This window comes from Lagenorhynchus albirostris, chromosome 9, assembly GCF_949774975.1.
Source record: "Lagenorhynchus albirostris chromosome 9, mLagAlb1.1, whole genome shotgun sequence".
In the NCBI taxonomy this organism is placed as follows: domain Eukaryota; kingdom Metazoa; phylum Chordata; class Mammalia; order Artiodactyla; family Delphinidae; genus Lagenorhynchus; species Lagenorhynchus albirostris.
Window position 1 is genome coordinate 43,074,768 of NC_083103.1, and position 16,873 is coordinate 43,091,640.

Genomic DNA, 16,873 nt, shown 5'->3' on the forward strand with positions numbered 1-16,873 from the left:
GATAAACGTCCCTGCTCCCTGTCCTGAGTAGGGGGATTTTGAGGGGTGGTGTCACCTGGTTTCTCAGCCCTGGGCCCTGGTTGCAAACAGAGCTGTCATCCTCATGAATGCATCCTTAATGGTGTCTCTCTCTTCCTCTCTTCCATTCCCCACTTGACCACCTGTACTTTCTAAGATCACCCGTCACATAAACTTCCTCCACGCAAGTCCTTGTTTCAGCATCTGCTTTCAGGAAAACCTCAACTCAGATATGCTGCCCGCGCAAGAGGGAAGATGCAGAGAACAGAGGCCGCAGTGGGCAGCTGGGCTAGGCAGCTCAGAAAGGAGGACCTGGGGGAGGCTGCACCAGAAGAACTTCCCAGACTTGCCTAGGGACTCAGAAGGGCAAGTAGACCGGGCACTGATGCTGAGCAAGTAGCATCTGGCCACACAGAGGAGCAGCAGGTATGACGCTGCCCTCTCAGAGCTCAAGATCAGAGAGCACCCAGCCAGACAGTCCACCTGTCATCTCAGGGATGCTCAACTATTCAGAATTTCACCATAACAATAACACGCACACACCTCTGGCCCAGAGATCCCTGCCTTGGCATCTTGCTCATTTCTGGGTTGAGTCCTTGTGCCATGATGTCATCAGCGTGGCTTCCCGGATTCCAGGTCCATATCCTGCTCCCAAGATGTGACTCGGCATATCTGGACTCCTGAAGGTCGCTATGCCATTTTAATTTTTTTCTAAATGCCAGTATTTCATAGTTAGTTTACTAATCCCAAACTCAGCCCCCTCCTACTCTCCATGCCCAGCCCCAGTACAATTTGAAGCTGAATTTCTGGAAATGATCATGCCTGCTTCATCTTAGTACCACCAGGTAATAGTACTGTACCTACACATGGATGTTTATCTGTGTGACAGGTAGCCAGTTAAAAACACCAAGTAATATGCCCAGATACTGATTTCTAAACACCATTCTCTAATAAAAGAAACTGGGGCTCCTTGAAGAAGTAGTTGATTCTAGGGCTAGAGTAAAAGTGAAATATAAGATAAGCCTGGAGCATCTTATGATATGAGAAAGTAAAGAAGTGCTAGGAAAAAAAAATATGGGGCAGCACATCCAGGAAGTGCCCAGGAGCCAACCTGAAAGAGCTCCTAGTGGTCAAAGGGGGAAGTATATAAGCAAAACATGAATAATGATAACATTGATGATAAACTAAAGTATAATAAGTATCTTTGTATCCATACTGATGTAAATAAATAAGTAAATGGGGGACAAGGGACAACTTTTCCTTACAGAAGACTTCCAGTTAATAAATGTGGAAGGAATAGGAAACTAGAAAAATAGAAAACCTCCACTAGGCCACCACAGTAGTAACTGGCAGACATGCTCCACCAATTACAATTAGTGGAAGGAGTGGAAGGAGAAGCAAGATATTTGCAAAGTCTTAAAGTATCTCCCCACAAATAAATTAATAACAAAGAGAAAAATAGCAACTTTACAGTGAAGGAATCTGGCGGACATCACCTTAACCGAGTGGTCAATGTTAACATCAGCAGTGATAAGACATGTTAACATTGTGTCTGCCCTGATATGATGCCCTGAGGACACATCAGCTCCGTGGGGTCCTTCCCCAAAACATATCACCTTGGAAGCCCAAGGTTAATTTCTTAGTTTTGATGCTTGCCCTATGGTTGGTAAGATGCTAACATTAGAGGAAGCTGAGTAAGGGGAGACAGGAACTCTCTGGACTGTCTCTGCAGCTCTACTATAAGTCTAAAATTAGTTCAAGGGGCTTCCCTGGTGGCACAGTGGTTAAGAATCCGCCTGCCAATACAGCGGACACAGGTTCGAGCCCTGGTCCGGGAAGATCTCACATGCCGCGGAGCAGCTAAGCCCATGTGCCACAACTACTGAGCCTGCGCTCTAGAGATCATGAGCCACGACTACTGAGCCCATGTGTCACAACTACTGAAGCCCGCATGCCTAGAGCCCGTGCTCCACAACAAGAGAAGCTCCGCAGTGAGAAACCTGTGCACCGCAACGAAGATTAGCCCCTGCTCACAGGTACTAGAGAAAGCCCACACACAGCAAAGAAGACCCAACGCAGCCAAAAATAAATAACATTTAAAAAAATAATAAATAAAAATAAATAAATAAAATTAGTTCAAAATAAAAAAGTTTTAAAGAAACATTGACAAATGGGCTATGGGTTTAAGTGTTAAGACAACTAGTGAAATATAAAGACGATCTGGGAGAACTTCAGAGTGCTACCAAGGCAGGAAACAGCTGAATGTGAGAAAAGGATTTTGGAGCCAGAGAAGTTAAGACAAATGATGAGGTTCTGAGCTAAGGAGGAAGCAGTGGGGCTGGAAAAGTTTTTGAAAGCCAACCCTGACCTAGCACACAGTGAGCCAGGCACTTTTCCAAGTGCTGCACGTGTACTAACTGATTAAGAAATGGGACGGTTTGACACACACACACACACACACATATGGGAACACAGTTGTCAGAACTGTGACTAACAGAATATGAAGGAAGAAGAAAGAGCTATCCACGATGACCCCCAGGTTTGTCATCTGTGGTCATAATAGCATTCGTCAAGGTGGAAAACAGATTGGGCTTGGGGAGGAGGAAGATAAGCTCAGTTTGGGGCAGGCTGGTTACAGGTGCCTGTGTGACAGCCAGGTGGGCAGGTACAAGATAACCTTACTTACAGCTTCAAAGTGAAAGCCGTTCCAGAGATAGAGACCTGAGAATGGTGATCATATAGCTGATGGCTGGAACTATAGGTGTGGATGAAATCACCCAGGAAGAGGGTATGAAACAACAAGAGAAGGGGGCCAAGGATGGAAGGTGGAGGAACCCAACCATTACAGAAAGAAGAACAGACGAGGAGGACTGAGAAGTGGGTGTCAGAGGCGGAAGAGGACCCGTCACAGAAACCGTCAGGCTGGGGTGGGGGGGTGAGGTGTTCAGTAGTGTCAAATGCCACCACGTAAGAAGAGCTCTCAATTGACACTGGTGACCTGGGAAGGAAAAGTTGATGGGTAGGTGGTGGCACCCAGCCTGTACCTAAGGAGTGAATACTTAGTGGTGGGAAAGCAGAACAGGGAGTGCCAAACATTATCCTGAGAAACCTGGCTGGGAACGAAGAAAGAAAAATAGCCAGAGGGGAACTCGAGGTCAGAGGGGTCACCCAAAACCCTGTCTCCAGACTGATTCCTCCCAGGAGCTCCTGACACATATTTTCAACCGCAAACTAGTTCTCTCCACTGGGTGCTCTGCCTGTAGCTTTTGAGTGTGTACGTCTAGCCTTAGACCTACAACGGTTCTACACGTAAGTTGACAAAAGAGGCATCACCTCCGCTGTGAATCGCATTTGCAACATGAACACTGAGATCTGAGATGATCTAACCTGACTGTACTTGATGCCTGACTTGGGGCGGCACGGATGATGCTGGACAGTTTTGTAACCATTCCCGGAGGTGAGATTGCTCATGACCACGTTCCATCACTGCACAGCCATGTTCCACCCCTGCTTTCAAAGCCCAGCGTAGAACACTTCCAGACAGTTTCAGATCCCAACTAGAAATTTGCTAGTGGGGTTAAAAGCTACAGTCACTAGGAGAGATGCTCAGTGAGGCTCACGGCTTTTTCACATCCGCATGTGCCAAAGATGTTTCATTCCTCTCCATGTTCAGCTGCGTTTACAAGCCTTTAGATATGAACACTCATTAATATTGACGTTTGAGTACTGAATCGGCTTAGCTTCCTAGAAATTACTAGATTTTATATTATTCATTCATTCATTCAATATACATTGATTAAGTGCTGGGCAACATGTTAGTACTGGAGAAGACTGGATAAATAAATGCGAAAAGGTTCCTTTCCTTGAGAAGCCCACATACACTTACATAAACAGCTACAAACAACATGGAATATCCTATAATAATAAAGCCATGTATATTATGTATATATGTCTGTGTGTGTCTATATAATAAAGCATTATGTTATGTATACGTCTGTGTATCTATATAACAAAGGCACGTATGTTATGTATATGTCTATGTGTATCTATATAATAAAGGCACGTATGTTATGTACACGCGTGTGTGTCCATGTAATAAAGACCTGCATGTTATGTATACATGTGTGTGTATCTATTTCTGAGGGAACACAGACGACAGCATGACTGTCCCTTCCAGATGTGACTGGGTTGTGAGGGGTATTAGAGGGAGGCGTGCTCAGTTGACTGTAGAGATTGGAAAGATGAGCAATAATGGTTTGCCTCGGTAGATAAAGGAGGAAGAAAGGCCCTAGAGGCAGAAGGAACAGCAAGTGCAAAAGTAGAGAGGCGTGAATATGCTCGACGTATGTCATAACGTGGTGATGGTGTTCACAAACGTAACAAAACCAGCAATGAAATGACGAAAGACACTGCCTGGGCACTCACTGGGCATCAGGTGCTACTCTAAGCACTTTCCATGGCATGAGCCACGTGTGTGAGTGGCCAGAGGTGAGGCTGACAAGACAGCTGGGGATCGGAGGATGAAATGTTTTGAATGTTGTACTAATAGGCCTGGACTTTGTCCCACAGGTAGGGGAGAGTGAGTACTGGCAAGATGAGACTTGCAATTAAAAAAGATTCTTCAGCTAGCTGTGTGGGGAACGGGTTGGAGGAGGTGAGATGGGAAGCAAAGAGGTGAGTTGGGAAATTGTTTCAACAGTTCAGACAAGTGAAAAATGCAGGGAGGAGGAATGCGGGAGAGAATTCTGAGTAAGAAACGGGACTTGGAGACCCCCCCCGCCCCGCCCCACAGCCATGGGGGGGCAAGGAAGAGGGGACGGGGTTCTAGTCACTCGGAGGGACAGGAACATCTTCAGGAAAGTGGATGAGCTCAGCTGAGGTGCACGCAGGTGGAGGTGCCGAGTGGAGTGGGCAGCTAAGAATGAAAGTCTAGAACTTGGGGCAGTGGTTAGGATGAGAGAAAGTGGGGCGCAGAGAGGGGAAGTCCAAATCTAGTCAAGTTGAATCTGTCCTTTCATCACCAACCTCACCCTGAAGTCTCCCGTCCCCGCCTCCTCCACACTTTCACACGACAGGTATGAATGGATACAGGGACACATACCCTTCCAGATGCAAGTTACCTGGAGACACACAGGGGCCAAGCATCATAAAGCACATACTTCCGCATACTTGCATCAACCTAGAGAGAGATACGCAGAGGAACACACACGCACGCGCGCGCACACACACACACACACACACACACACACGGGGCCAGAGATCACAGAGGTACACATACACACACAAACACACAGGTCCATAGGAGAGAGGTACACGAAAACATACATGCATCGCCACACACACACACACACACACACACATACACACACACACACAGGTCCATAGGAGAGAGGTACACGAAAACATACATGCATCTCCACACACATGTAAATAGACCTACAGAGGTCACAGGAGCACAATTTTCTGGAGAGGGCGAGGCATGTATTCCAGTGTACAGCGGAGTCTTTCCATGCTGATGACTCTCGTCTGTGAGGGGGAGTAGCCCCATCTGGTCACAAAGACTCCCTGTGCAATGCATTCATGTAAAACATTCCAAGAGGACATCTAACTGATCTGTTATCCCACACAGGACCCATTCCTACTCCATTCCAGGTGGACTGCTGTGAACGGAGAACAACTCTAAACTAGGAGATTAAAGACATCCACTGCAATATTCAACTCTCCTCTTACCAAAAAGCTTCTGCAGGACTTGGCCATCGTATAAATCTTCAGCCAGGTCTTTCACAATGATTCTTTCTCCAACCAAAACATCATTAATCCAGTCAATTAATACCTACACAGAGAAAGAGAGAATAAGAGAAGAGTCATGGGGTATTTTCTTATAGAACAGCTTTCTCATCCTGGACAGTTAAAATTTAAATGAACTTCAGATTTTGAAAGGAACAAAACTATCCAAATGGCCCAGTATGTGGACAAGTAGCTGTAAGTAGGAGCCGCAGCGGCCCTGTTAACTTTCAGGTATGAGCTCTTCTAGTGCTGATGGTACCAGTGTCTCTGCTAATACCTCTGGCCGCTACCATTCCTTCCCCGAATGGCAAGCAACGTTTGCACAGTGCTTGGCTGTGTGGTTTTGTACCGGCAAGAGTATGGGCTTTCGAGTTATGCAAACTGAGGTTGAAAACCCCACTTGACCTACTAATTAATTTGCGCATCTCTGGGATCTATGGACATCTGTGTGTGTGTGTGTGTGTGTGTGTGTGTGTGTACCTCTGTCATCCATGGACCTCTGCGTGTGTACCTCTGTGACCTATGAATCTAAGGCAAGCTAGTTATCTGCTCTGAGCCTCGGATTCCCCACCTCTATAACTGAGGTTGAAGACACCTCCCACACTAAGTGGTAGAAAAGAATTACAGGAATTCCCTGGTGGTCCAGTGGTTCGGACTCTGCGCTTCCACTGCAGGGGGCATGGGTTCGATCCCTGGTCAGGGAACTAAGATCCCGCATGCCGTGCAGAGTAGCCAAAAAAAAAAAAAAAAAAAAAATTACATGCGGCAAGGACCGAACGGTCAGTAAGGGCAGATTTTATTCATAAATAAAGCACTCTCCCGTTGTGACATCTGGCCAGGTGGTTACTGTGTTCAGGAGGGGAAATCAAACACAGAAGTAAACATATCTGCCCAAGGACAGAGCTAACCGTGAGCGGAGACAGGAATTGGACTCTTGTCCACCTCACTCCAAAGCACATGTTCTCCTCCCTGCACCAGGCTCCCTCTCAGTGGGGCTGTGCAGTCTCCTGCCTTGTCTGTAACTTAGCCCCCGTCATTCCCTGAGAGTCCTTCGTGCACCAGGCATCCAGCAGAGGCATTCCAGGTGATGTCTCACCCAATTAATCCACACAACACCCGAGGGGCAGGTAGCATCAGGTAAGGAAACTGAAGTTTGCACAAGGCCATTGCCTTTTTAATTTTAACCTCTTATTTTGCTTATGAAGATATTATTTATATAAAATAAAATTAATTTTAAGTACACAGTTTGATGAGTTTTGGTCACTGTACACGGTTGTGTAACCACCACCACAATCAAGACACAGAACAGTTCCCTAGCCCTAAGAAGGTTCCTTTGGTTTCTTTGTGCTCCGTCCCCTCGCCTGATCACAGGCCTCAGGCAACCACTACCGTTTTGCCTTTTCAACTGTTTCACCTATAAGGAACATCATCTTTTGTGTTTGACTTCTTTGACTTGGCAGAAGTAGTTGCCTTTACAACACAGGTGGGAGCTGGGCTAGGTTTCCATCCCTGGCTGTAGGCCTGTGCCTTCAAAGCACATTGTTCTACTGTCCTAAGGTAGGAGCTTCCTTTTTCCCTTCCTCCCTCCTTCCCTCCCCTCTCTTCCCCTTCCCCTACCTTCCTTCCCACTCCCTCCCTCTCTCCCTCAACCATCCATGCATGCATGCATACATCCATCACATCCAACATCTATCCACCCAGCATTTATTAATACCCGCTGTATGTCATACTCTGCTGGATCCTGGGAGTACCATGATGAAAAAAAGAGACAATCTTTAACCCCAAGCAGCTCACCATTTAGTGAAGGAGACAGAGAAGTACATGAGTAGTTGTAACGCCATGTGGTGACTACAGTGACAGAACTAAATGCGTGAACCAGCACACAGAGGGGCTAAGCGACAGCCCTGGGGTTTAGAGAAAGCTTCCTGGAGGACGTGACCCAACTTTGGCTTCAGGTGAAGAGCAGGTAGAGCCCCTGGGGGCAGGGGCTGCATGATCGAAGGCCTGGTGGTGGCAGTGCCGAAGCGAGCACGGTGAGCAGGTGTGTGCGGGGAGTCAAGCCGAACAGATCTGGTGTCCTTGTGTTGTCAGGCAGGGATGATCTGAGGTTAAAGAGGCAGCTAGACATGGAGGCTTCAAACACCACCCCCAGGACTGTGGGCTTCAACGTGCACTTCTTAGGAAACTACATACAGGTTTTGAACAGGAAAATGGTGTATTCAGATTTGCATTATGAACCAATCTCTGGCACCCAGTGCCGTTTTGTTCTAAGTGCAGCTTGAAGAAGCTGAAGAAGACAGACACGGGACAAGGAATCAGAAGGGGGATGAAATGAACATTTTTTGAGGGTGACCATGTGTCAGCCACTGTGCCAAGTACATTACGCACAGTATTTCATTTCATCTCATTCATTTCTGTTTGAACCTCATCTCCTCCACTCAGCTGCGACCATAAACAAACCATCTGGCTTTTCTGAGTCTCAGTTTCCTCATATGTAAAATGGGGATGTTACTAGATCTTACTTCACAGGGTGCTTCTGAGGGACCTTGAGAAGAGTGGCGAAAGGACTGTGTGAGCTCTAGGATCCTGGCAAATGGGAACTGATTTGAGCTAACTTCTCCAGTGCTTATGGTCAACACCATTCGTTGGGCACTTGTCATGTCCCACTTCTGTTACCTTGTAGATGTCCACCGACTGGACCACGAGCTGCCTGTGGGCAGGGACTGCCATGCCTTTCTGTTCTCTCCGCAGTGGCTCATGTGGCGCCTGCACAGCGTGGGTGGTCTAAAAACACCTGTTGAGTCTGGGAGGCACCTGAAGCCCCTTCTAACTTCCTCTTACCTTTATCAGTTCTTGAAGTTTGGGGTCGCTGCGTGAGTTGGGATCCACCATTGTTCGCACTTCGTTCTCCTCTTTAAAAAGAAAAGACAGTCAGCGGGGTGGTCCCACCTGAAGGCATTAGGCTAACCCAGAGAACAAGAGACCCCGTTACCCAGCATTGTGTCCTCAGGGTCCAGCTCGAAGGGGATGGGGCTGAGGGGCAGGTTGATGGCGTTCATGCCCTCCTCCTGAAGCTCTGACACTGCAAGAAGGAAGCACAGAGTCACACTGTAGCCCACAGACAACAAGGGGTGGGGCTCGTAACAGTCATGTTCCGTATCAATGTGGATCGAGAAATAAAAGCACCAAGGTGAGCCTATAGCTGTGACTCAGCCTGCATCCGATTCCTGCCTCTCCTTGCTAAAAGGACCAAACCGTCCCCTTCATCTCACCTCTTCTGACCATCACCTCACTTGCTTTCCTGGAGAAATAGGGCACAGAAATCTGCCTCCTTTCAGAAATGATCTTGGGATAAACAGAAGGGAGGTGGGCACTGCAGTTTTCCTTAAGTCTCTGCCGTTGCCTCCTGCCTGTGCCTCCTTCCAGGGCTTGCCATCTGGTGCAGGTGCACCTGACAACTCTTTGTTGACTGGATGAACGAGGTCCCCACGTTGAGGCTACATTTATGTTGTAGATCATTTCCATCCTCCGTTCAACCCTCCTTTGACTTCTCTCCCGATTCTGCTTCCCTGAGTATTTTTCTGATTATCCCGCCTCCCTCCTTCACCTGGTCCCAGCTGCTGCTTAAGAGTACCTCATTCTGGCCTCTCCCTGGGCTCTGGACCTGTCCCTTCAGCTGTAAGGAATCATGGGCCCTGTGGCCAGGCACCTCACCTCTCCAGGCCCGTTCCCTCAGCTGAACATGAAGACCTGAACAGGATGACCAGTAAGTTCTTTCTTACTTCCCAAATCTTAGAAATCTATGATTCCACTGTTCTCAAGAAAAATAACAAGAGGTCCATGACCACTAAAGACTTCCAGCCTGCTCCCTCCATGCACTGAACCCTCACATGAAGCCTTAGTAAAAAATAAAAATCCCTACCACAAAACCAGTTGTGTGATGGACCCTTGCTGAGCACTTACCTTGGATTTTTACCTCTCCTAAAAGCAGCGGCTCAAATCCCCTCACCTCTACTCAATTCCAGTTTGAGTAATTACTTTGCACCAATTAAGCACAGAATGACCATTTTCTCTGAAAGCATTGATCACCAAAGGGTTCTCAAAGAGCTGGTATGGCAGCTGCGATCCACCTTTAGTAAAAGCAATGTCCCATCTTTCCATTTTATTTATGTGTATTGACTATGGCCTCACGGATCGCCAGCATATACTTGCAAGAACTCTTAAGCACAAGGCAGTTGCTTACAAAGAGTTCTTTCATATTAGCAAACTCACTGATTGTTGCAGCTGGACAGGGAACGAGATTGCCTAAGAAAGGGAGTGAAACCCACTCTGCCCTAAAGGACACAACTCGCATTATGAAGCTGGTATTTAGTCCTGTTGCTGTGGGATCTTGACATTCGTATGGGATATCAGCCAGTGACCACCTTGAATCTCCAAATCCACAGACACCCACCGCTCTATATAATTCCCCCACCCCCATAAAACATAACTGAAAAGTGTAAGTGACACCTTCAAGGCTTAAGTGATTCTACAGGTATAGGATTGCACGTGCTTTCCAGAGAAGAACAACTGCTTCCTGTTAGACTCTATAATGTCTCCTAGCGCTCCTCCTAGGACTAGCAGTTTGCTTTCTTTTCCAGGCTGTTTCTTACAAAGAAGCCAGATTTCCACTACTTAACAAGCACTGCGACACAAGCAACGGGCAGTGGAAATAAAGTCACGTTTCAGTGTGGGTGTGAGACTGGGTTTACTGGCCATTGAAGAGACTAGCTCTCGCTGCCATCTATGACTCCTTCCCGTGTCCGCCCCCCGTCACCACCCCCGGCCAGGTCTGTGCTGTCCAATACAGTAGCCATTAACCACATGTGGCTACTGACGTTTAAATGAATTAAAAATTCCGTTTCTTAGTTGCGCCTGTCACATTTCAAGCGCTCGATGGCCCACATGGGGCAAGTGGTACCACACTGGACGGTGAGAATGTAGACTTCCTCACGGGAGATTCAGCTGGACGGTGCTGTCCTAGGTAATCCCACAGACCCAAATGCTGATGATGCCCGTGTTTAAATCTCCAGCCTGATGTATGCTTTATCATATATTTTTTAAATTAATAAGATGTAATTATCTAAAGCTGAATTCAAGGCAACAGAATCAGGGATAGGATAAAAATGAAGCATCTTCCTGATATTTTTCATGTACAAAAGCAACCAGGCTTTGACCTCATTTATTCTCTATTGGTTTTATTTTACCCAGCATCACTGGGTTGTGAAAACAGAAGTCAAGCTGTTATTAAAACAAAACCCAGAAACAAACAAACAAAACCAAACAGAACCTCCAGCCTAGGCCTGACCCTGAGCTCTGGACTCAATGTCTCCTCTTACGTCTATGGGTGGAGATCTCAAAGTTACACGTCCAAAACAGAACTCGTGAATTTCAGCATCCTCACCCCCACCACAGCAACACTATATCAAGACCTGTTCGTCCCCTACTCTTATCCTCCTCGGTAAACGGCACTACCATTTGCATAAGGGTTCAAGCCAGAATCTGAGGAATCACCCTTCACTTCTTTTCCTCACCGTTTGCAGCCAATACATCGGCAAGTTTTGTGGGCTCCACCTCCAAAACAGGACCCTAGACCCTATTCCAACCACTTCTCACCAGCCTCCCCACCATCGTCCTGGCGCAGGTCCCCATTATCTTTCACCTAAATAACCAGAACCACCTTCTAACCAGCCCACTGCTTTCTGATGCACTGTCCCCGCCCCCGTCTACTTCCTATAGCACAATCAGAATGATCTATAAAGATGTAAACAGCTTTCTCCAGCTTTAAGCCTTCCTGTGGCTTCCCATCAAACTCAGAATAAAACCCTAACTCCTTCCTAAGACCTACAGGACCCTCTGATTAGCCCCCTGCCTCCCTCTTGTATTGTATTTTCTCCACAGCACTCATCATGATCTGAAATAACTATCATTTCTACGTTTGTTAGCTATCCCCCCCTTAACAGAATGTAAGCCGTGGGAAGACTGGCACTTTTTCTCTTTTGTTTGTTATGAGTCTCCGAAGAGGAGCCAGACTGCCTAGAGTCAAATCCAGGCTCTATCACTTACTAGCTATGTGACCTTGGGCAAGTTCATCAACCTCTTATACCTCAGTTTCCTTATCTGCAAATGGGGACGATAATAATATTGCCTACCTCCTAGGGTTGTTGAGAAGATTAAATGAGTTAGTATATGTAAAGCACTTAGAAGAGCGTCTGGGGCCTGGTAAGAGCTATGTAATTATTTGCTATTATTACTTAAAATGGTAGGCACTCAAGAACCATTTGTTGAATAAATGAAAAAAACTGTGAAGACCACCCTTCCACTGCACAGGTTGTAAGCTAAAGCACAATTTAGCAAAGCCGTGTATAGGATGTAAAGAAGGATTTCAGCCTGTCCTTCGGGGAAAAAATTATATTTGGGCCTGACCCTGTGTGTGCGTGTGTGGGCACATTTCTAGGGCAGCATTTCCAGCATACATTTTCTTTTTTTTCTGTGGTATGCGGGCCTCTCCCTGTCGCGGCCTCTGCCGTTGCGGAGCACAGGCTCCGGACGCGCAGGCTCAGCGGCCATGGCTCACGGGCCCAGCCGCTCCGCGGCATGTGGGATCTTCCCGGACCGGGGTACGAACCCGCGTCCCCTGCATCGGCAGGCGGACTCTCAAACACTGCGCCACCGGGGAAGCCCTCCGGCATACATTTTGTAAAGAGACAAAAGCTGCCTCTGTCCCAAGACTGTTGTACAGCCAGAGCCAATTTGTGAATATAGAGATATTTACACCTCTAACATGTGACTAGAAATGCAATATTTGCAGCCAAATATAAAGGTGGGTCTGCACAGGATCTCTTTTTCTGTGTAGATCATTGTTAAAAATGTTTTCAGATGAAAAATTCCCAGTCAGAAACACTCCCCTCTGCCCTGCCTCTTTAATTCACTCACAGAGACAAAACAAACCCAAGAAGAAAGGCTGAGATATGTTTGCAATTGGAAATGTTTTTTTTTTTTTTCAGGAAATGATTTGGTACAGGAACATCATTCCCATCCCATTAACTGCTGAATCGGAGCCAACTGTTTGTAAAAGTGAATATGCAAACTGCCCGGTTCAGGCCTGGCCCCCGCCCCATGGGGCTGCATTAGTGGCCACATTCCCAAAACAGCCCGCGTGCTTTGGAGGTTTCATTTCTATTAAACCAAAGCAGGACCCAGCAGAAGCCCCTCGCCATCCTTGTGCTCTGAAAGAGAAAGGGCTGCAATTGAATTTCCTCGGCATAGAATATGAATATGATGTTTATCCCTCGAACCTCCTCTAACAATCTAAAACTAGGTCTGAATGTGCAGCCCTCAGTGTCTCGTGGCGCCATTAGTCATAACTTAATAAACAGATTAAATGCCCAGCTGAAGGCCGGGCTTGGGAGAGCAGGGCGATTGCCTCAACTCCTGAAGTGCTCACCATGAGAGAGGGGGCATGGCTTTTCTGGGAAACACAGTCTGACTCCGCACCCAGCTGTGCAGCAGAAAAAGTACACGGATGGGCTTTGGAGTCTGAAAGAGCTAGATTTGAATCCTACTTCTATTTTTATCAGCCATGGGACCTTATGTTAGTGACTTAACCTCTCTGAAGTTCGGTATTAAAACAATTCTGTATAAAACAAGAGTATAGGGACTTCCCTGGCAGTCCAGTGGTTAAGACTTTGTCTTCCAATGCAGGGGGTGTGGGTTTGATCCCTGGTCGGGGAGCTAAGATCCCACAGGCCTTGCGGCCAAAAAACCGAAACATAAAAAAAACAAAACATAAAACCAGAAACAATATTGTAACAAATTCAATAAAGACCTTAAAAATGGTCCACATCAAAAAAAAAAACAACAACACGAAAACAAACAAAGAAACAAAAAAAACCCAAGGGTATAGCTGACACTATTGATTTCCTCTCCAATACTGATTTTGTTTTTTCTCTGCTGAAAGAACCCTCATTTTGTTCCAGTATACACTCTGCCTCCTGTGCCTCTAGGTACCTAACTAGTACATGGAACACCAGGATTATAAAGTTGATGGATACGATGAATAGTAATTTCCCTTTCCTTTTTTTCCATGAGAAACAGAAGAGCTGCAGGCATCTCTTACACTCCAGAATATATATACAGGTGCTCAGCGAACACCAGGCAGAAAACAAGTATGGTGAGAAGAATGGAGAGAGGTTTCTAAGAGTACAAAAGGGTCTATTTATGGAAGGCCAGTAATTTCATTCCTTCAACCAATAAACATTACCAGGCACCTCCTCTGAAGCAGACCTTGTGTCAGCACTGGGGATAAGGGTTTGGGGATCTGACATGAGTTTGCCTCAATCTGTTCACAGGTGGTGGGAGAGGTAGGCACAGAAAAACACAATGGGCAGTATGTTGCACTCAGGGGTGAGAGACATGTAACTTAGAGGGCTGTGGGAGCTCGGGGGGAACAAGGATAACTTTGGATGTGGAAGACTGGGAAGGATTCCCAGAAAGGGGGACAGGTGAGCTGGACTTTGAAAAACTTAAATTTTCACCCAACACAGGTGCCCCACAAAAAGCACATCTTGTGTATAAACAGCAAAGTGTGGACCAACAGGGCAGGTGTTGAGAGAGTCGTGATTATGCCTGAGCACCAGGAATGCAGGGCGCACACAGGGGAAATGCGGGGAAGAACAAGGGGCAAATAATTAGGTGAGGTCCAGAGTGTCAAGGGCTGTGAATTCATCTGTTCCCCAGCATGCCCTGGACCATGCTCCCCGTGTCTACAGATGAAAACCCCAAACAACATACTGAGGGAGGGCAAGAAGATAAGCAAGATGTTTTCTCTTTCAGTGCAAGTGGGCCCCAGTGAGATACGTAGGCTGCTCTAGATGCTTATCAGGACTCCAATGATTAATTTCTGGCCCTCGTAGAAGATACTCAAGCTCCCTTAATTTCTAAATGGCTCCAGGGCCACCCCCCAGAAGTTCTTGCAGCTAGAGACAACTACACTGTCTGGTCGGCAAATCCCAACAATTTTTCTCTATATGAAAAATCAACCTGAAAGAACATCTACCAAAAAACTATAGCTAACATACTTAATGGTGAGAAACTGGAATACTTATACCCTAAGATTGGGAACAAGGCAAAGATGTCTCTTCTCACCACACCTATTCAAAATCATACTAAAGGGCTTCCCTGGTGGCGCAGTGGTTGAGAGTCCGCCTGCTGATGCAGGAGACAACGGGTTCGTGCCCCGGTCTGGGAAGATCCCACATGCCGTGGAGCGGCTGGGCCCGTGAGCCATGGCTGCTGAGCCTGCGTGTCCAGAGCCTGTGCTCCTCAACGGGAGAGGCCACAACAGTGAGAGGCCCGCGTACCGCAAAAAAACAAAAACAAAACAAAACAAAAAAATCATACTAAAAATTCTAGCTACTACAATAATACAGGAGACAGAAATAAAAGGTATACAAATTGGGAAGGAAGAAATAAAACCATCTTTGTTTGTAGATACCATGATTAACTATGTAGAAAATCCCAAAGAATTGACCAAAACAAAATGAAACAGAAAAAATCCATACTCTTAGGACCAGTTAGTAATTATGACAAGGTGGCAGGATAGAAGGTTAATATACACAAGTCAATTATTTTCCTATACACTGGCAATAACTGATTAAAATTAGAAATTAAAAACACAATATCATTTATAGTAGCACCCAAAAAAGCAACACTAAGATATAAATCTAACAGAATGTACACAGGGTTGATATACAGAAAATTACAAAACTCTGATGAAAGAAATCAAAGAAGATCTAGATAAATGGAGAGATAGTCAGTGTTCATGGATTATAAGACATAGTATTAAGATGTTAATTCTTTCCAAGTTCACCTATAGATTCAAGGTAATCCTAGTCAGAGTCACAGCAAGCTGTTTTGTGGATATCGACAAACCGATTCTAAAGTTTACACAGAAAGGCAAAGACCCAGAGTGGACAACACAATATTAAATATTACACAGGAAGGCAAAGACCCAGAGTGGACAACACAATATTAAAGAAGAACAAAGTTGGAGGACTGACACTACCAGACTTCAAGACTTACCATGATGCTACAGTAATCAAGACAGCGTGATACTGGCAAAAGAGTAGACACATAGATCAATGGAACAGAATAAAGAACCCAGAAACAAACCCACACAAATACAGTCAACTGATCTTTGACAAAGGAGCAAAGGCAATTCAATGCAGAAAGGATAGTTGTACTAACAAATGGTGCTAGAACTGGACGTCCATCTGCAAAAGTTAATCTAGATACAGACCATACACTTTTCATTTTCTTAACAATATCTTTCACTGAGTAGAAATTTTAATGAGGTCCAACATCAACTTTTCTTTCATGGATTGTCCTTTTGCTGTCATATGTAAAAACTCATTGCCAAACCCCTAAATCACATACGTTTGCTATGTTTTCTTCTGTAAATTTTATACATTATGTTCTATACTTAGGTCTGTGATCATTTTGAGTTAAATTTTGTGAAAAGGTCATTAAAAACAAGGAAAGTCTGAGAAAATGTAACAGCCAAGAGGAGCCTAAGAAGATGTGATGGCTAAGGGTGATAACGGTATCCTGGAACAGAAGAAGGACATTAGGTAAAAACTGAAGAAATCTGAATAAACTATGGACTTTAGTTAATAATAATATATCAATATAGGTTCCTGAATTATAATGAATGTACCATACTAATGTAAGATGTTAATAAGAGGGGAAACTGGCCATAGGCATATGGGAACTCTCTGTACTACCTTTGCATTTTTCCTGTAAATCCAAAAGTATTATAAAAACAGTCTATTAAAAAAATCAACCCAAATTTGCTATTTTTCCAACCACATAGAGTGTTCACTGGGGGGAAATCCATGATTTTAAGAGACATATGTTTCTTCCCATCACCAAGGAGAGAGTGGTAATTTATCCAACATTAGCTGAGCCCTATAGAAGCATTTGCACGGGAGGCAAAGCACAGAGACCATTTCAAAGCCCTACAGTGCAA

General features: G+C 45.6%; 1 protein-coding gene across 1 annotated transcript in view; it reads right to left on the minus strand.

The window, feature by feature from the left end:
- The window catches only part of PARVA (parvin alpha), a 180,654-nt gene that overhangs the window by 70,936 nt on the left and 92,845 nt on the right, over positions 1-16,873 (minus strand). The window contains exons 3-5 of the mRNA XM_060159644.1: positions 8,798-8,887; positions 8,647-8,717; positions 5,749-5,851 (exon numbers count right to left, since the gene is read on the minus strand). Of these exons, the coding sequence (XP_060015627.1) occupies positions 5,749-5,851; positions 8,647-8,717; positions 8,798-8,887 (264 nt within the window). The remainder of the gene's footprint in view (positions 1-5,748; positions 5,852-8,646; positions 8,718-8,797; positions 8,888-16,873) is intronic.